Source organism: Canis lupus, chromosome 28 (assembly GCF_003254725.2).
Source record: "Canis lupus dingo isolate Sandy chromosome 28, ASM325472v2, whole genome shotgun sequence".
In the NCBI taxonomy this organism is placed as follows: domain Eukaryota; kingdom Metazoa; phylum Chordata; class Mammalia; order Carnivora; family Canidae; genus Canis; species Canis lupus.
In genome coordinates, this window is record NC_064270.1 from 35,866,143 (window position 1) to 35,884,577 (window position 18,435).

The 18,435-nt window shown below is 50.4% G+C and overlaps 1 protein-coding gene across 19 annotated transcripts in view; it reads right to left on the bottom strand.

The window, feature by feature from the left end:
• The window catches only part of C28H10orf90 (chromosome 28 C10orf90 homolog), a 214,997-nt gene that overhangs the window by 165,934 nt on the left and 30,628 nt on the right, over positions 1 to 18,435 (bottom strand). For 17 of the 19 annotated variants that reach the window (XR_007406752.1, XR_007406748.1, XR_007406744.1 and 14 more), the window contains exon 2: positions 18,105 to 18,177. The exons of the other annotated variants lie outside the window; for them this stretch is intronic. Coding sequence is in view for 8 of the 17 variants with exons in the window: in XM_049103204.1 (XP_048959161.1) it covers positions 18,105 to 18,177 (73 nt within the window). In the remaining 9 variants the exon portion in view is untranslated. The remainder of the gene's footprint in view (positions 1 to 18,104; positions 18,178 to 18,435) is intronic. 19 annotated transcript variants of the gene reach the window in all.

Genomic DNA, 18,435 nt, shown 5'->3' on the forward strand with positions numbered 1-18,435 from the left:
GCTAGAAGTCAGCCTTCAAGATGAGTTCCATTGGCATTGAGAGGTCAGCCTTCAAGATGAGTTTCATCGGCTCCTGCCTCTCAGCATTGAAAATCATTCAGTAATAAGTAATTTGGGACTGATTTGCCAAGTGGACAGTTCTGAATCCTTGGCAGTCACCACTCCTACGTTGGGTGACTCTCTGGCCATGAAACATCACCTTCCTGTCCTTCACCTGGTCCCTGCAGCTTCTCCAACACCAGGCTCACCTTCCCACCCCTCACTCTCCACTGTCCTCACAAGCAGGAGTGCAACTGGCGATCCCAGATCATTAGGGAGGACTTTCCTTACAAACACCGAGCTCCTTCCATGGGTCACCCCCAACTGTAGAAGTAGCAGTATCCACCATTTACCATTTACCTGGCCTCTGAAGAGACCTGTGGGGGGCCCTTGTGGAAGGAGCTGGGGTCTAGACAGCCCTTTCGGCGACACCGCCAATACAGAAATTAAGATTCCAAACACAGGCCAGTGTTCCATATAGTTACATCCTCATTGAGATTGGAAGGCAGAGGCAGCCTTCCGAGGTGGCATTTAGGGCCCTAACCGCTCATGAATGAAGAAGGCTGATTTCTGCAGCATTAATTTACCATCATTGACCTCTTCTTGCATTAATTGTGAAGGGTGAAAACTTTTATGACGACAGCTTCTTAAATGCTAATTTCGTCTTTTGGGTGAGGGAACGAGAAGCCCAGCTTATCCTAGCTAATAGGACGGCAGAGGCAGACGCCCTCCGGCAAAGATGTCTGATGGACACATTCTAATGAAGGGGAAACATCTGGCCGGAGACCATCTTCGGCATCCTCAAATAAGACCCCTGCTCTGTGCACAACACATCTCAATTATCAAGAAAAGCCTGCACGGAGACAAATGGCAGGTGTTAACAGCAAGAGCAGGAGATGCAGCTTCCAGCTGCCCAACAGATGCAGACATCTGAAGGGATCTATTCTTTATGCGATGGCTTGAAAGGGGGAAAGTTTTCAAAGTAATCTTACATTCCACATACTTAAAATTTCAGTTAAACTTATCAGAAAAACCGATGCTCACAAGGGATGAGGAGCCATTTGTAGAAAAATGGGCTTATAAATAATAGGGCTATGCATGCTTTGTATTCTGTGTGGGTATGACCTCCTTCCCCATTAGTAAATCCACATGCTTTGTATTCAGTAAAGACAGGAGCCACCAACACTGCAAAGCTCTGTCCAGGGATGGGGCCGGGCAGTGTGGGGTTTGATGAATGCCAGCTGTAAGGAGAGGTGAGTGGGGGGCAGGGGGGTCTCAGACCCCAAAGATTGAGAGCTTTCCTTTTGCATTCACCCACCTCTCTTTTAACTTGCAAATATTATTTGATCTTGCATTAGCTGTATGACAATTGCTCCTTTCTTGCCTCTTCAAATATAGATAATAAAAGTAGTCATCACCCATGTGCGTACTTTATACAAGGCACGGTGGGTTCCAGCATGACCAGGTTTAATCCTCATGACCCCATGATGTAAGGACTATCACTGTCCCTATTTTCATAACAAGAACATGGGCCAGTGAGCTTAAGTCCCTGGAGAACCAGCTCACTACTCTGCCTTTGTGTCAAAAACCTTCGTTCGACAAAACTTGATGTGATGCTTACTGTGTGCAGAGTCTAAGATGCTGGGATGCAGAGGTCCCAGCGTGGCCCCAGTGTGGTCGCCCTGGACTGAGCTGATTGGAGAGGGGAAGCCGAGTAGGGAGAGGGGACTGCCTCAGAGTAGGTGGCCCAGCAGGACTCCAAGCAGCAGAGGGCCCCTGGGGTCAGGATGGTGAGTTGGCAGGTGGAAAGCACGCAGGTGGAAAGCAAAGAAAAGAAGGAAGGCAAAGCCTTTGCTCGCATCCATCCGAAGGGCCCCCTGTATGCTTGGCAACCCCAAGCATGACCTCGCCAGCTCTGCAGCCTGAGCAAGCATGCAGAGGCAGCGACCTCCCTCGTGCTGGCCAGCGTTCACATCTGACCGACCCTGAGCAGTCCTGAAATGCACAGGGGGCTCCTCAACCTCCCAGGGCCTATTCCCCCACTTCTGGACTTAGGGGGGATCATCAGCCTGTCCTAGAAGTAGTGAGAGGATTAAAGGGGGTGCTGGGTGACCACACCCGCAATTCTGCCCTTCCCCTGCCATGCACCCCCAACCCTTGAGCAAAATCTTGAGACTCTACTTTCAACATCTGTGTGACCCCATCCAGTGCCCTGAGGTCACCACCCATAATCACAGGCCCCCTTCTCTGGACAGCTGCTATGGGCCTGGACCCCCTGCAACCCCGCCTGCCCCCCTACCCATGCCATCACTGGGGCCCAGGTCAAGTGGAAGAAGTCTCAGGCTCCTGGCCCATATGGACATGCTTGCACGTGTCCTGCAGGGGCCCTGGCAGTTCTGTACCTGCCACCCTGTGCCCTGTTTCCCAGACAAGTTTGCCCGTTGAGGCCAGGCCGCAGGCCTCACAACCCCTGACTGCCTAGACGTGTATGTGTGGCCTCTTCACAAAGAAGAATGAATCAGGATTGGTAAGGCCCAAAATGAATGAGGATTGGTAAGGCTCAACACTTGTGCTGCTGGCGCGGCCCTCCAGGTTCATCATTCTGATCACCTCTCCAACCACTTCTCCTTCCACCTCCCCCTTCCTCACCAAGATCAAGCCACACCAGCTTTCCTTTGCCCTTCTTGGACGTGCCAGGCTCCTCCCTCCCTCCCTCCCTCCCTCCCTCAGGAACTTTGCACAGCCTGCTGCCTCAGCCTGAAACAGCCCCCGCCCTGGCCCCCTGGACAGCAGACTCCTCTTCAACCTTCCTGACCTGAGGCAGGCGCCCATCTGTTTTCCTCTCCCATCTCCTTGTTATACTAATTTTGCTTACTTGTCTGTTTACTTGATTTTTTGTCTATCCTGAGCCTCTAGCCTATAAATTCTAGGAGGGCCAGTTCCTGTGATGTCACGGTGAACACTGCACAGCCAGTGCCCGGCAGAGTTCCTGGCACATAGTCAGTGCTCAGTAGAGGGGGGAGCCGCCATCCTGACTTACTCAGTCACTACCTTCCAGTTCTTTGAGATCTTTGAACTTCCTTGATGGCAGGGATTTGAATAGTGAATGGTTGAAATGGAAGACAGGCAGCGTAAATACCAAGACCCAAGGAGTAGACGTAGAAGACAGAAGCAAGAAGACTATGAAACCATGAAGGAGCCACAAAGTGGAGCTTCCTCTGCAGGCCAAGGACTATGCCACTGCTTAGGGGCAAGAGCGGATGGACCAGGTGCCCATGGGGGACCAGACACCGTCCTTGTTTCTGTGGCTGCAGGTGCCCCAACAGAGCTGGAATCGCCGAAGACTGTAAGGAGCAGAATCCCAAGGCACATAAACTGACAAAAATTCATATGGAAGAGATGGGATTGGAAACATTCGAGGGCAACCTTAAAGAGACACCATATCTCCTGGACTCGGAAACTGGAGGTCCCACAGGTAATCAGTGACTGATAGACCCAGATCTGTCTGACCAGGAGGTATTTTTCTTTCCAAGACTCTGTGTGTCGTCATGCATCCATTGAACAGCTACTTATTGGGTCCCAGACCCTGTGCCAGGCACATGTGACATGTGTGGTCTCTGGACACGTGTGATCCAGGCCTGTGGGCAGCCAGCATCTATCATGCATTCACCAAGTGCCAGGCACAGATGCACTTGGTATATATTTAATGTGCCCAGTGTATTAACTCCCATCACAAAACTCAGAATAGAACCCCATCTTAGGGGTGAAAAGTTCGGCAACCCCATAGGTAACTGGACTTCTTTGAATCTCAATGTTCTTATCTATCAAATGGGCATAAGTGTACCTTCTTCATGGAGTGGTTGTTAACAACCATATGTATATATATATATATATAGCACCTGCCCTGCACCTGCCCAGCAGATTGCCAGGTGTATAGAGTTGGTAGATGGATGGGATTAAGAGTTCCAATTCTCTGCACCCTCCATCCCCCGCCCTTTTGGGAGGTGAGGGCTAGTTCTCACCTCTAGGTTCTGAGTTTCATCATTTGGCTTGCATTGGCTTGAAGATAGATTTCTGCACTTCTGTTTCTGCTCTTGCCCCCTGCCTTCACCTTGGGAGCATTCCCAAGTAGCTTGCGTGAGTGGAGCTGTCATTCCAACTGACACCCTGGTGATGCCCAGCTGACCCCCAGCACACAAGCAGGCAGACAACACCAAAGCCAAAGCCAAAGAACCAGGAGCCAAAATTTCCAACGTGCACTTTAAGAGCCAAAGAAATGCTCATGATTCTATGAGCCACTAAGTCTTGGAGACGGTGTGGGTTTGGGCATTACTGTGGCAGTGGACATCCGACCCCCATCGCTGGTGTTCATCCCTCTTCTCCCTTTAGATTCTCTGATGAAATGGCATTTCTGGAACTACATGGAGCCTGGTCTGACTCCAGGACCTGCTGCCAACTTCCTGATGTTGCTTCTCCCACCACCAGCCACATGATAAAAACTGCCCAGGAGGGTACAGCATCCAGGCTCTGCAGGCATTTCCCATCAGCTCCCCAATAATTGCCCAGAGATCCATGAGGACCCATGAGGAATTTTTCTGATGGACAGGATATGTCTTAGAAGAGAAGATGTAGGACATTCCACAAACTGCCAGGAGACTCTCTAGGTAAGGTGTGGTGGTGTCTGCCTGAGATGGAGCCGCACACACGGCAGGGAAGTCTGAGGACACCTGCTGAAGTGCTTAGAAGCACAGGCCAAGGGTGGAGCCTGGTCCATCCTGGGGATGGCCTTCCACAGCGGCCAAGGACAGGGACAAAGTTGGCCATTGCGGGGCTCCTGGCCAAGGGAGGTATGGGCATGAGGCTCTGTGATAAGCTGGGAGAAGAGCACCCCTTGTCTGGGATAAAGCTGTGGGGATAAAAGAGAAGGCAGGCCAAGGGACATGCTGAGCACGGTGACCAACTGTATGTGTCACCTAGAAATGGGGAGCAGTCCGGTGTCCAGTGTGGCAGGCCTGGGAAGCCCAGGTCATGGGGCAGGTTGTCCTTCTATCCTCGTGCTCTCCTCAACCCTTACCCCCTTGCAGCCCCCAACCTCACCTTCTCTTTCCTTTCCCCACGTGCAGCACAGATAGAATGTTCCAGAAAGAAAATAATAGCATGACCTGTAAGCATCAGTATATTTTTGGCAAGGGGGGTGGGCACTGACAGCACACAATGCTGATTTAAATATCAACGACGAAGATTGGCCACTTGTCATCAGGGAAATGCAAATCAAAGCTGCATGAGAGAGATCACCTCCCACCTGTCAAGTCGACTAGTATCAAAAAAAAAAAAAAAAGTAACAAATGTTGGCAAGGATGTGGAGAAATTAGAAACCTTGTATCCTGTTGCTGGGAACTCAAAATTGTGCGGTCACTACAGAAAATGGTGAGGGCGGGGGGTTTCCAAAAATTAAAAATCAGAACTACCATGTGATCCAGCAATCCCACTTCTGGGTATTTACCTGAAGGACTGAAATCAGGACCACGAAGTGATAGTAGCACCCCCACGGTCACCGCAGCACTACGCACAGCAGCCGGGATGGGGCAATCACCCAGGTATGTATCAGCGGGGGACTGGATAAAGAAAATGGGGTCAATGTACACAATGAAATACTATCCAGCTGTAGGAAGGAAGGAAATCCTACCCTGTGCAACAACAGGGATGGACCTGGAGGATGTGATGCTGAGTGAAGTAAGCCGGGCACAGACAGACAAACCCGGGGCACCTGGGTGGCTCAGAGGTGGAGCATCTTCCTTTGGCTCAGGGCGTGATCCCAGGGTCCTGGGATCGAGTCCTGCAGGGAGCCTGCTTCTCCCTCAGCCTGTGTCTCTGCCTCTTTCTCTCTCTGTTTCTCTCATGAATAAATAAATAAAATATTTTTTAAAAAGAAAGAAAGAAAGAAAGAAAGAAAGAAAGAAAGAAAGAAAGAAAGAAAGAAAGAAGAAAGAAAAAGAAAGAAAGAAAGATAGATAGATAGATAGATAGATAGATAGATAGATAGATGATAAACCCTGTGTGATTCTACTTCCATGAGGTTTGTAAAATGGTCAGATTGCTAGAATCAGAGACTGGGCTGGTAACAGCCAGGGCCTGCAGGGAGGGGGAGATGGGGAATCATCAACCAATGGACATAAATTTCAGTTAGGCAGTGTACCCTAGAGATCCCTGTACAGCGCTGCGTCCATAACTGGGCTAGCCAGTGTAGGCTTACCAAGTTGCCACGCGAGTAGATCTTATGTTGAGGTGTTCTCACCATACTAATGTTTTGTAAAAAAAAAAAAAAAAAGGTCAGGATTAGTGGTTCTATTATAACTACTCCTCAGAACAGCGATGCAAGGTAGGGTCTTACCATCCCCACTTTACAAATGGTGAAACTGGGTTGCACAGAGCTCAATTCAGTTGACCAACATTGAAGAGTGAACCGTTGGGGCACCTGGGGGGCTCAGTGGTTGAGCATCAGCCTTTGGCTCAGGTCATGATCCCAGGGTCCTGGGATCGAGTCCTGCAGGGGGCCTGCTTCTCCCTCTGCCTGTGTCTCTGCCTCTCTCTGTGTTGTGTCTCTCATGAATAAATAAATAAAATCTTTACAAAAATAATAAATAAATAAAAGAAAAGAAAAGTGAAAAAAAATTAAAAAAAAAAATTGAACAGTGGAGGAGCTGGGATTGCCTAAGGCCTCCTAGTTTCACCCCCTAACACTGACTCCAGCCAGGGCTATTGTCCTCTGAGCCAACTGTAATTTATGCCTGGGCACCCCTTGCTTGGAACCCGTGTTCACCAACCCCATCACGCGGCACAGCTTTCTGGAATCCACGTCCCCGACCCCAGCCCTGCCCATTTGCAGAGCTGCCCAGGAGCGAGGCTCGGCCCCCTCGGCAGGCTGACAGTCTCGGTGTGTAGTCCCCCCCAGAGACCGTCTCCTAAGTCCCATAAAAAGAACAAGGCAAACTGGGGCGCCCGCGAGGCGTTGCGGGGAGAGGCGCACATTCGGAGCTGAGCAAGGAGCTGGGGGCCCGGACCGGCCTGACGATCCGAAGGGAACGATGAGCTGAGGGTCATTAAACCAAAGCCATTTCGTACCGGAGAAGGGAGGGAATTTTGAAAGCACAGCCCGGTTACAGACCCCGCGGCTTCCCATCGGCCCACGGAAACCAGGGCACATTCCCGGCGCCCACCTGCGGGCCAGCGCCCATCTGAGGGCCGGTGCCCACCTGCAGGCCGGCGCCCACCTGCGGGCCGGTGCCCACCTGCGGGCGCCAGCTCGGGCTCTGAGGCGCCGGGAGCACGGCCGCAGCGCCCGAGGGCGTGGGATCCAGATCCACACAGGGCAGGCCCGCGGGTGGAAAGGCACTGCCCGCGCTGACAACCTGCCCCTTGCAGGGCTCTGGGCGGCCTCGGGAAGTCCCCGCGTCCAGGGGAACATCACCTGGTGGGTGCACAGCTGGTGCTGGTGCTGCCCAGGGTGCTTGTCGGATCCTGCCCCGTGGAGGAGGCCAGGAGGCCCTGCTGCACCTGCGGAGCTCCCCGCACCCCCACCCACCGGGGCCAGGGCCCCCCCACCCCCTGCAGGTGCCCTGGCTGTCTCCCACACCGGCTCCCCACAGGATCCCATTTCAAGAACGAGCTCCCCTTGCAAGTAACTCGAGCAGCTTTCGGGAAGCTCAGCCTCTGTGGTCCGGGTAGGCTGGGAAGAACAGACCGCCCGGCTGAAGCTCCTATAGAAAGGTTCGGGAGCTCCCTCCCAATGCCAGCCTGGGGGGAATGTTCCGGAAGGGTTTGGAAACCTAAGGTCCCCTCCTGTGCCCAGGGGATGCATGAGACACGCAGCTGAGGCTCTTTCCAGAACAGTGGCACCTTTGAAGGCAGAGGCCAGATCTTACCTGTCCGATTGCTCAAACACACACAGGCCGTTTCTACCAGGACACAAGAGGTCTTTGCACCCCCTCTGGGAGCTGAAAAGGGGAGGTGGCCCTAATTTTCTTTTTCTATCTGTTATGACCTCTGATTGTGAGCTCCAGGCACAGGCCACCCTGCCCACTGCCTGATTCCACCGGCCCCGAGGGCAAGCTGGCAGCCTGTGCCCACACCCAAAGAGAGAGAGAGAGAGAGAGAGAGAGAGAGAGAGACCACTCTCGGGAAGCAGGAGAGGAGGAAGCAAGTCAGGAGATAATTTGTTCAAAAAAGGCTGCTTTTCGGGGCACCTAGGTGGCATTTGCCTTTGGTCCAGGGCGTGATCCCGGGGTCCTGGGATCAAGTCCTGCATCAGGCTCCCTGCAGGGAGGCTGCTTCTCCCTCTGCCTATGTCTCTGCCTCTCTCTGTGTGTCTCTCAAATAAATAAAATTTTTTTAAATTAAAAATTAAATAAATTTAAAAGATGCTTTGCAAGAACAATCTTACGGCCAGCACCGGTGTTCTCACCAACACGTAAACTAGGCCAGGGGCGCAGACGGTCTCGCTCTGTGTGGGAGGCACTTCGCTCAGTGTCCTGGTCCCCTGGGCTCAGCCACAGCACAGCTGCCAGAGAAATTCTCCTCTCGAGCTTGGAAAGCCGGACACTAACATGACCATTATATTAAATAACACGGTAAGCTTCAAAAGTACATTTAATTCCATGTGTCACTTTCAATTTGCGTTGCCTTTGCTTATACACTTTTTTTCTTTCAAAGAATCTTTTCTTTCGATGGCCAGCTGGGCACAAAGCTGCTCGAAAATAGAACGCTTCAGCTCTTAACCAAGTCTGTCCTCTCCACGCCCTAGTAACAATATTTCACCAAAATAAGCAGCATTTGGGGCAGCAGGGCCCACAGAGCTGGGCGGGTGGGGGGTGGAGGGTGGGTTCCTTTTATTGGCAGCCTTTCCCCAGTGACATCAATCTTTGGAAGGAGTATGTGACTTTGACAATTGTTTAGAAATGTTTTTTCTCTCGGGGGCTCTGGACATAAAACAAACCTTAGGGAAGTAGGAACCCATGAGCCTCTTTAACTTAAAGCCTCTGAAATCACACCAGGAATCACATGTAAGCCCTGGGGCTCGTGGCTCTGGGGCAGGCAATACCATGAGATATTGGTGGAATCCCAGGAAGGAGACTGAGAAGCCTGAGGCTGGAAGGGAGGGTCTTGCTGATTCAGAGAGGAGAAGACAGGGCAGAAAGGGAAGTGCACACAGTGTCCCAGAGTCACCCTAAAGTCCTTCTGAAGTTAGCTCATGGTGACATGCCTGATTCCCATCCCCGTGGCTCTCCAGGTTCCACAGGTGACTTAGCACCTTCCTCCACCCAACTGGCTCATCCCTCCAAAGGTGGTTTACGGCACACCTAGCTTGGTACGGGGGCTGGCAGGCAAAATCCAAGCTCCCCTGCAGCTTACAGTCTGGGGGGGGGGGGGTAGGTGCTTCTCAAGCCCAAAGAAACATAACACGATTGTCACAGGTGCAGCAAAGAAGAGGAAGGTGGACTCCGAGTGCCTGCAGTGGGACTGGTCTTGAGATCAGGGATGCTTCCCTAGGATGTATGGCTGAGGCTCTGTAGTCAAGGGTCCTTAGGGGGAAAGGAAAGGGCAGCGTGGGTCAGGCAAAGAGATCAGCTTGTCCAGGGGCTTCACAGCAGGAGGCACATGGAGGATGGGTTAGGAGAGCCAGAAGGAGGGAGAGAGGGAGATCAGGGACTGGCGGCCCCAGGGCCTCTCACACCATAGTAAGTTTTGCCTTTATGAGCAACTGAAAGGCATGGAAGGATTCTAAAGGAGGAATGGCATGGCCCACACAGCTCATTCTGGCTGTAAGCAGAGACGAGACGCAGAAAGCACAGGCTACTGCAGTATCCAGGCCGACACGGCAGCAGGGACGGGTCTCAGAGATGAGCAGGAGGTAAGTCAGAGGGACGCGGTCATGGATTGGACACTGGGGGTGTGGGAGAGACAGAAAGACTCCTAGGCCTCCAGTGTGACAGCCCCATGGATGGTGGTGCCATTCCTGAGAGGGAACAGCAGTCTTAGCTCAGAGAGATATTAGGGTTCCATTGGTTCTCGGGCCCATTTTGGCCTCAGTCTAGAACTTGGGTTTCTGCCTTGCTGGGGAACGAGTTCCTGGCTTGCACTCGATTCCTGGACCTGATGCTGGGACCTTAGCACTCTGAGCAGGACCTAACCTGAGTCAGATCCAGCCACAGTTTCTCTCTCCACGTGGCTCCCACCCTACATTCCCAGACACCAAGGTGCACTTCCTCCACGTGAGGACACTGTGTCCTCCAGCTGCACCTCCCTGACACTGACCTCATGCCTCGTTGGTGTCCACACCTGGCTCTTGCCATGCTCTTGGAAGCTGGGTCCAAGCTCTCTCTCTCAATCTCTCTCTCTGTCCCCCTTGCCCCAGCAGGTATGTAACCCCCTAGATCCCAGACCATGTCATTCTGCCCTGGCCTCCACACCTTCACTCTCTCCATGTCAGGCCCTCACTGTGTAAGGATCACCATTAAGACCCCATATCATGTGCTGTTTTGACATCTGGTGCAACTAAGAAGGCTTCATCTGGCCAAACTGCAAACTCCCTTTCCAGCGCTGCTTCCACAGACAAGATCCCCCAGTCAAATAACCCTCCTTGTCATGGAGATGGGGGGTGAGGGGAGGAGCAGCTCCTGCTTTTCCCTGAGCCATAGCTTCATTTCCTTTCCAACTCATGGAATTACTTAAACAATCCTATTACATCCTCCCACAGGAGCCAAGGATCACCCCACCCTCTTGACATTACAAAGCCTGCCTCCACTGCTTCTACTTGTTCACTTTGTCCCTGAGGGTAGTTCTCGTACGGCCCTGCAGGTGACAGGTGGCAGGTGCTGTGTCCCTCCCCAGGACTGTGAGGTGTATGTGACTCATAAACTGCTAGCAGTTCCCCCACCCGGTGTCAGGCGTTGTGCCTGGCCACCCCCATAATCCTAGTGTGGGAACCCTTCTGTTACCAAATGATGAAGAGGAGGCAATTCAAACAGCCTTCTGTAGGAGAGCTTTATGCTGAATAACTCTTGGAGGTGAAGGAATGATAATTACGCATATTTCTTAAAAACACGGCAAATTCCAAAAGAGTGGTTTTCACAAGGGATGCTCGTGACAGCTTCTTGGGCTCTGCTCCCATAGTCTCTGATGCCACAGGTCTGGGTGGAGTCTAGAGACTTGTTTCTGTTTTAGGTTCCCTGGAGGACTCCAGTGCCCTCTTCCACTTGGGAACTATTGCTAGAGCAGAGCCATTTCCCTTGCACTGCGATTTCAGTAAAATCTTGTGTCCATGCTGGAAAGGGGATTGCTGCTCAGCCATCGGACTTGGGCTTCTTAATGCCACTTCACCAGTGGGTGCCCCTTCCCAGCAAAAACATAATGCTGGATGCCTGTCACTCAGACCTGATCCCTTTGTTCAGGTCAAAATACTAGTGCCCAAAGATGCCTGCCCGGACATCCACGTCAGGGTGGAAGGGCTCATATGCTCCAGGGAAAATGAATGGAAATGATGGGCAGTCCTCATTCCTCTAAGAATAGGACACAGTGGCCCTCCCAGAACACTGCCAGTACCTCATGTCTACCCCAGCATCTGATTTCCTTACTTCTAGATGAGCTCCTTTTGTTCCTCTGTACACAAGAGGCGATGACTAAGCTTCCAAGCCTTTGAGGGGAGGCAGTTACATCTGGCTGGATGCATTTCATTCTGCCACAGAGCTACACAGACTGGGGAATCTTCAGCTGAGCTCTTTGCTTGGTATATTTCTTACCAATTATTTTTAAAATTAGATTATGTACAGGGGATGGGCAAAGATGACCTAGATGCAGAAATTCATACAAGGGGGAAAAGTTGCTTATCACACTATTTATAGGTGATTGTGACAAAACGGAGGGCCAAGACCCAGGCAGGCACTAGGTGGAACTGAGGAAGGGACACGAGCATAACGGTTATCCATTAGAGAGCAAGGTGACTTGGTCTACTTTCTTTCCAGTCATGTTCTACACAAGCAGGCACAACAGACCCAAATGCGTCCCTTTCATCTGGCACAGAAAGCAGGAATAAATGTTCTTTCTTCTCGGGTGGCCAGTGAAGTTATGCTGCGTTTTCCCACCTTTACTCTTGCGGAGTGAGAGGGACACTGAGCAGAGCCAGCAGCAAGCAGGCTCCATAGGAGCCACTTGAGTGGAGGCCTCCGTCCCCTTAGCAAAGGGAACTGAGTAACAGGACAGGTAAAGCACTCGAGAGAGTCGTAGAAAACCCCAAAAGTAGCTGCTATCCCTGACAGGCTCTCAACTGCGGTCACGGAATCCAATTCCCAGCCTGCTCTGAGGCCTTGCCCGAGAGAGTCAAGTAAGATCCCTGGATGTAGAATTGGCTCCACGTGGTTCCTTCAAGCAACTAATCCTTTGCAATCCAGTGAACTTCTATGCCCTGGTCCCTAACCTGGGGAACATAGAGATGAGTAAGACAAGGTCCCTGCCCTCCAAGCCAATAGTCTTGGAGAGAAAAAAAAAAAAAAGACAAGTCTACAAGGGAAAGAGGAAAATGCAGGGTGGACTAGAATCATGGAACACAGAAACCCTGAAGTGCCAAGGGTGAGCTGGTTGAATCAGGGAATGCATTTGACAAAAGGAAGGATTTTCACAACCGAGATGTATAGAAGGTGGTTTCGGGAGAGTCCCCAGGGGCAAGGAGAGGGTCAAGCAAGTGTAGAGTCAGATGTGGGATGGCACCAAATGTGGTGCCAAGGAATCGATACTTTGGCCTCCGAGGACTGGTGTGATCTTCAAGCAGAGAAGTTGCATTGATTAAAGCCACTCTTACACGCTGTCCCATAGGTGACTTCCCCTCACGGGCAAGGAGGAGTCTGGGAGAGGGAGGCAGATGGCGATACGGCATGATCAACACGGCTCCTTTTTATAAAAAGGAATGAATCCACCTGCTTTCGCCTCAACAATTAGAGCCTGAACACAAACCAGGTTTTTCAGGGAAAACAGGTAACTGTGGTGGCCTTGCTATAGCTTGTTCAGAGGGAACCTGCAATTACAAACTGCAGAAGAGAAAAGAAATAAAACCCATATCCATCTCGGGGCAGTTTTTAAGGGATAACAGACCAATCCTTCCTTGGAGGGTTGGTGTTGTGGCAGGACAGCTGTTTGACTTGGCACTGATGAAACTAAAAGTACGGGTTAGGAAGGCAGCAAATCACTGCTCTTACTAAAGCTGGAGGAGAGAAACAATGACCCTCAAGTTTTAAGTGAAATATAATTACTTCATCCCACTCATCAATCAAAGACCCACCCTTTAAAAACTGCCAGCTGTAAAGGTCGGGCTTAATTGATCAGGAGGGAGAAAATTTCATGCCGTTCCACCTTCCTTCCTAAGCCAAGTGAATTAGCAATTAAAAATTCCAGGTGATCCTTCATCAATTACCTTTCCATACATTTCCCATAACTGATGTCCCCAGAAATGGCTTAACTAAGCACCTGACCCTCCTAACTATTGCTAAATCCTCAGATGAAGCAGTCTTGTCTGCAGACAGGTAGCGCAGGGATGGGGAAAAGGTAAAAGGAATCTTTTTATAATACACAGAATGGAAATTTCAAAGGGGCTTCCTACCTCCCACTGATTTTTGAAAACAGATACGAGTTTGGGCAGAAACAGTCACCCTTCCTAGTTATTTCCCTCTCTTAGTGTTTGGATCTTATTATTCATTGTGACCTGGGGTTCTATGCAGGCCAACCGCATTTCAAAGGTCTTGCCAATAGGACGATTTTACCATGAAAAATCAGCTCCCCCTCCCCCCACCCTTCCCACTCCTGGAATCCCCAATGAGCGAGGCAGTGACTATAGTTGCAGCGTGCAAGCGAAGGGAGCAAAAATGAAAATCCGGAGACGATGTTTCATTTGCGAGTTTGTGCATGAGCCCTTGAACCCTGTTTGCAGAAAATATGCCCCTCCCTATCTAGCTTCTAGGCTTACCACCCACATCACCCAGTTCTAGAGCAGCTGGTAGAGATGGGGCATAAACCACTGTTGTCCGAGAGCAAAGTAAGACCTGAGCAAGTGGACTTTTCCCAAGACAAGGAGCTGAGTGAGGGCAAAGTCAACCCTGGCACTAAATACCTCACATCGCAAAAGAAAACCCTGATGTCAGGTTTGTGGTTCCCAGGACAGTGCTGTCCTTCCCCGCCCCAGCCACCACCCCACACAGTGGGCTTCTTCGGTTTTGCAGCCTCATCCCCTCTCCATCCAGCTCATATATTTTTCTTTGCATTAATCTCAGTTGTTCTCAAGGCCTCTCATACACCGCCTGTAAATGATGGTCAGATTGAGATCTACGACCCTAACCTGTCTCTCCATCTCAACACCAAACTGCTGAATGCATCCCAGGCATCTAAGGCAGGTGGCTTCTCACAAGTACAGGGTCCAAACCCCACAAAATCAGGATCCTCCAACCAGCACCCCCATACACACTCTGTGAACGTCCTGGACCCTGAATTCCCTACCCCACTAACAGCAACACTGTCTACCCAAGAAACATCTTAAGCCTCCCCCTTACTGGGGCATCTGGGTGGCTCAGTGGTTGAGCATCTGCCTTTGGCTCAGGGTGTGATCCTAGGGTCTCCAGATCAGGTCCCCACATCAGGTTCCCACATGGAGCCTGCTTCCCCCTCTGCCTATGTCTCTGCCTCTCTCTCTGTGTGTCTCTCATGAATAGATAAATAAAATCTTTAAAAAAAAAAAAAAAACTTCCTCTTACTGCAAATAATTCGGTCATTACCCAGGGCTCCAGTGACTCAAGCACTGGAGTCACTCCTGCCCTAGATGAAACCCCCATCACCTCCTGCCTGGAACAGGATACAGGAGTCTTTCTAGAACATACATCAGATCGTGCATTCTAACAACTCAGTATTTAATGAGGACTCTTTGCCTCCTCAAACCAGATTAAAAGAAAATAAGTAACTTATTTTAGTTTGGCTCAATACAATCTAAAGGATTTCTAACAGTTCCCGCTGTGTGAGCACATCATGAGTTACCTCCTGAGAGCGAGCCCCCTGTCCGTGGGACTCTATGTGGTCAGCCTGCTCTGAGAGGCTTCCCCGCTTTTGCACAGGAAGGAGGCGGAGGGTTTCAGACATCAGACAGCAGAAGGAAACTGGACGAAACTGGACGAAATGACCCTCGGGCCCTGCCCAAACTTGAGATTCTATGAGCTGACCTCTGCCGAGCCCGTGGACTCCTTCTGGAAGAATTGCCCTGCTAGCCAGGTGTGCACAGGATTACACGCTAAGAAGCCACGTTTCTTTTTTTTTTAATTTTTATTTATTTATGATAGTCACACACAGAGAGAGAGAGAGAGAGGCAGAGACACAGGCAGAGGGAGAAGCAGGCTCCATGCACCGGGAACCTGACGTGGGATTCGATTCCGGGTCTCCAGGATTGCGCCCTGGGCCAAAGGCAGGCGCTAAACCGCTGCGCCACCCAGGGATCCCAGAAGCCACGTTTCTAATATTTGACCTTGCTTCCTGACCTGTGATGATCGAATCACGATGGAGCCTGAGGAAGTGAATTGACAGACACCAAACCCTGTCATGGTAGCTCTTGGCGAGACCCACGTCCTCACTGCTGGAGCCCACAGAGTCCCCTTCGTTCCTGTGCTTTCTGCAACCTGGTGGCTCATCCTGACCCCCTGTCCTGGCCCTGCTGGTGGTGGCCTGCCAAGCCCAGTTTTAGCAAAGAATCCCATTGAGCCCAGATTTAGAGAGAGAATGCTGCTGAGCCGGTTTCACAAGACTCTCCCCTACCTTGACATCTAATCAAGTTCTTTTTTGGTAATGTTGTATGCACCCAGTCCCCCACCCTACTACAGATGCCCCCACCCCACCGCTGGCTACAGATGCCCTGGCTACATTGGCTGCGCTGGCTGCATTCAGAGTTGAGCCCAGTTCTCCACTGGGGTTTCCCTTCTCTACCGCAGTAGCTCACCTGTCTCGCCATTGCAGAGGAGTTGACGGTGCCATTTCTCTTTAAGAGATGGGAATGACCCTTCTGGGAGACGCATGGAGCCTGGACAGCCCCCGGGAGAGTCGGCCTTCCAGGAGAGCACGGTGCCCACTTAGGTCCTGACTCTGACAGAGACTCTCCTTGATCAAACCAGAGTCAGGCTTCTCTGAGAAGTTGATGTACCAAGACCTCACCCTTGAGCTCCGTCTTTGGCCTATTTAGTCCAGCTTTAGAAAGAGTCCTGCTGGTTCCATTAGAAAAAAATCCCCCACCCTTGATATGTGATCAAATCCCCCATCCCCTACCCGTCAAGTCAATTTAGCCCCCTGACCTCTTAGAAAATTTCCATCCACTGACCCCCACCCTGCTCCTTGGCTGTGAATTCCTACGTTTCCTTATATTCACAGTTGAGCTTGGACTCTCTTTCCTCCTCGAAGACCCCAAAGGAGTGGTCTCCCTGAATAAAAGCTGCCTTACGCTCGTTAAGAAGCCTTACGAATAATTTCTTTCTTTAATAGCTGCTTGCTTTCTATAAGAATGCGCAAGGTTTAAGACTATCTCTAAAGTATCCTTCCATAATTAGAACTTGGAAAATACAGATTTAAAAAGAAAGAATAGACGAGGGAGGGAGAGAGAGGGGGAGAGAGCCAGGGTAGCTGTATCTCCTCCCCGCCCAGGCTTGCTTGGGCACATTCCCTATAGCCTGGACCATTAACCTGTGGCCTCTGGGCCAGCATGTGCAAGGTTTCTAAGTCATTAAACGGCTAAGTACCTCACGAGCCAGCATCCACTGTAGGAGTGCCCGATTAGGCCCATTTTGAGCTAAGCTCGTCCTACAAAAAAAGCAGACTGATGGGTCTACATCTAGGTCACCCGGGCCAGACTGTTCTCCCCACTACCTCTGAGCGCTCTGAGGAAAACACGGCATTCTCCTCAACGTCCCCAAGCCCCCTGTGGGAAGCAGGTGGCCAGACGTGCTCATGAGCCTGCCGTTTATGCCACTAGAAGCGCCTGTCAGTGGATTCATGTTCTCACCACAAGCAATTTCTGGGCTCAGTTTTTAAAGGATCCAAACTAAATATCTGCCACCATTAAAGAGTAAGCTATAAACCATGCTTTGGGAATCCAGGAAGGATTAACTAGGAAAGCTTCACTCAAATAATATATTTGTCTTGAGTTGACTGTGTTGGTTACGGAGGAGAATTCAGGCCCCTGATACCTTTGATACGGGTCAGGGTTAAGGAAGAGAAAAGCTATAAATGTGTATGTGTGTAATCACACGCATGCACGCACGTATATGCATAAAATATTTTTCATAGATACCAATTCACCTGTCACATTTACAAATTAAAATTAACATGAGGATTAAAAAGAAAATGTGCTACATGAACACACGCTTTTAGAAGTTATTATTCAGAAGTTATAGTCTCTGAATTGAAATGCTCTGTTAACCTTGTAGTCTTAGTGTAGCACCATCAGAGAATGTGACCTAAACCCACCTGACTTCTCTCACGGCCCAGGGACGGAGGGAGGTGGGGGGACAAGCTTGTTTCCACACCACTTATATTAACGAACTTAATAAAAGTTCTGAACTGTAACCACCTCACCTGGTGTTGTTCCAGTATAGGGGCTGTGAATTGAAGCTTCACCACAAATGATTTATACATGCCTATACTTAAACTGTCCCTGCTCCGTTGCGAGAATATTCCATATTCGCCCCATTACTCATTCCTGGAGGAACCTGCACCACGCTGGCCCAAACCCCTGCAATCTGCAGTAATCTCGGGTCCTGAATGCACTACCAATATTTCTTCTGCATTGTTTGCTTTTCTCGGAGACTGCCAACCTAAAAGCCTGGGTGTTTAGAAATTCAAATCAGCTTCAAATCTTGTCAGAGCCACTGAGCTATCATCTTGGGGTTGCAAGGAGATGAGGCTCCAAAGAACATTTCATTATTAATAAAAATAAAGGAGAGAGATAGTAAATAAAGGCTTGAGCGGGAACGCCACCCGGTCAGAGCCCAGCTCTTTACCTGCGTGTGAAAGACCTTCGTTTCTTTCCCAAGCGGAATGATCTTTGGGGGACGAGAAGAGCCGACTGTGGATCTGGAAGATAAACAGAAACCTTCCCAGTTTTATATTTTTATTTGCCAGATATATAATCTTCAATAATGCGCATTATTATTTCTAAAGAATCAAGAAACGTCCCTAGAATCTCTCCAATCTCCCAAGAAAGAACTCTGGGTTTTAATGAAGACTTATTTCCATTTTCTCCTGCGTTAACTCTGCAAACGAATAAAGGGTAGGTTTCTGATGATTTCAACATGCACAAGGAGGAGGAGGAGAGGGAGAAAAACCATAATC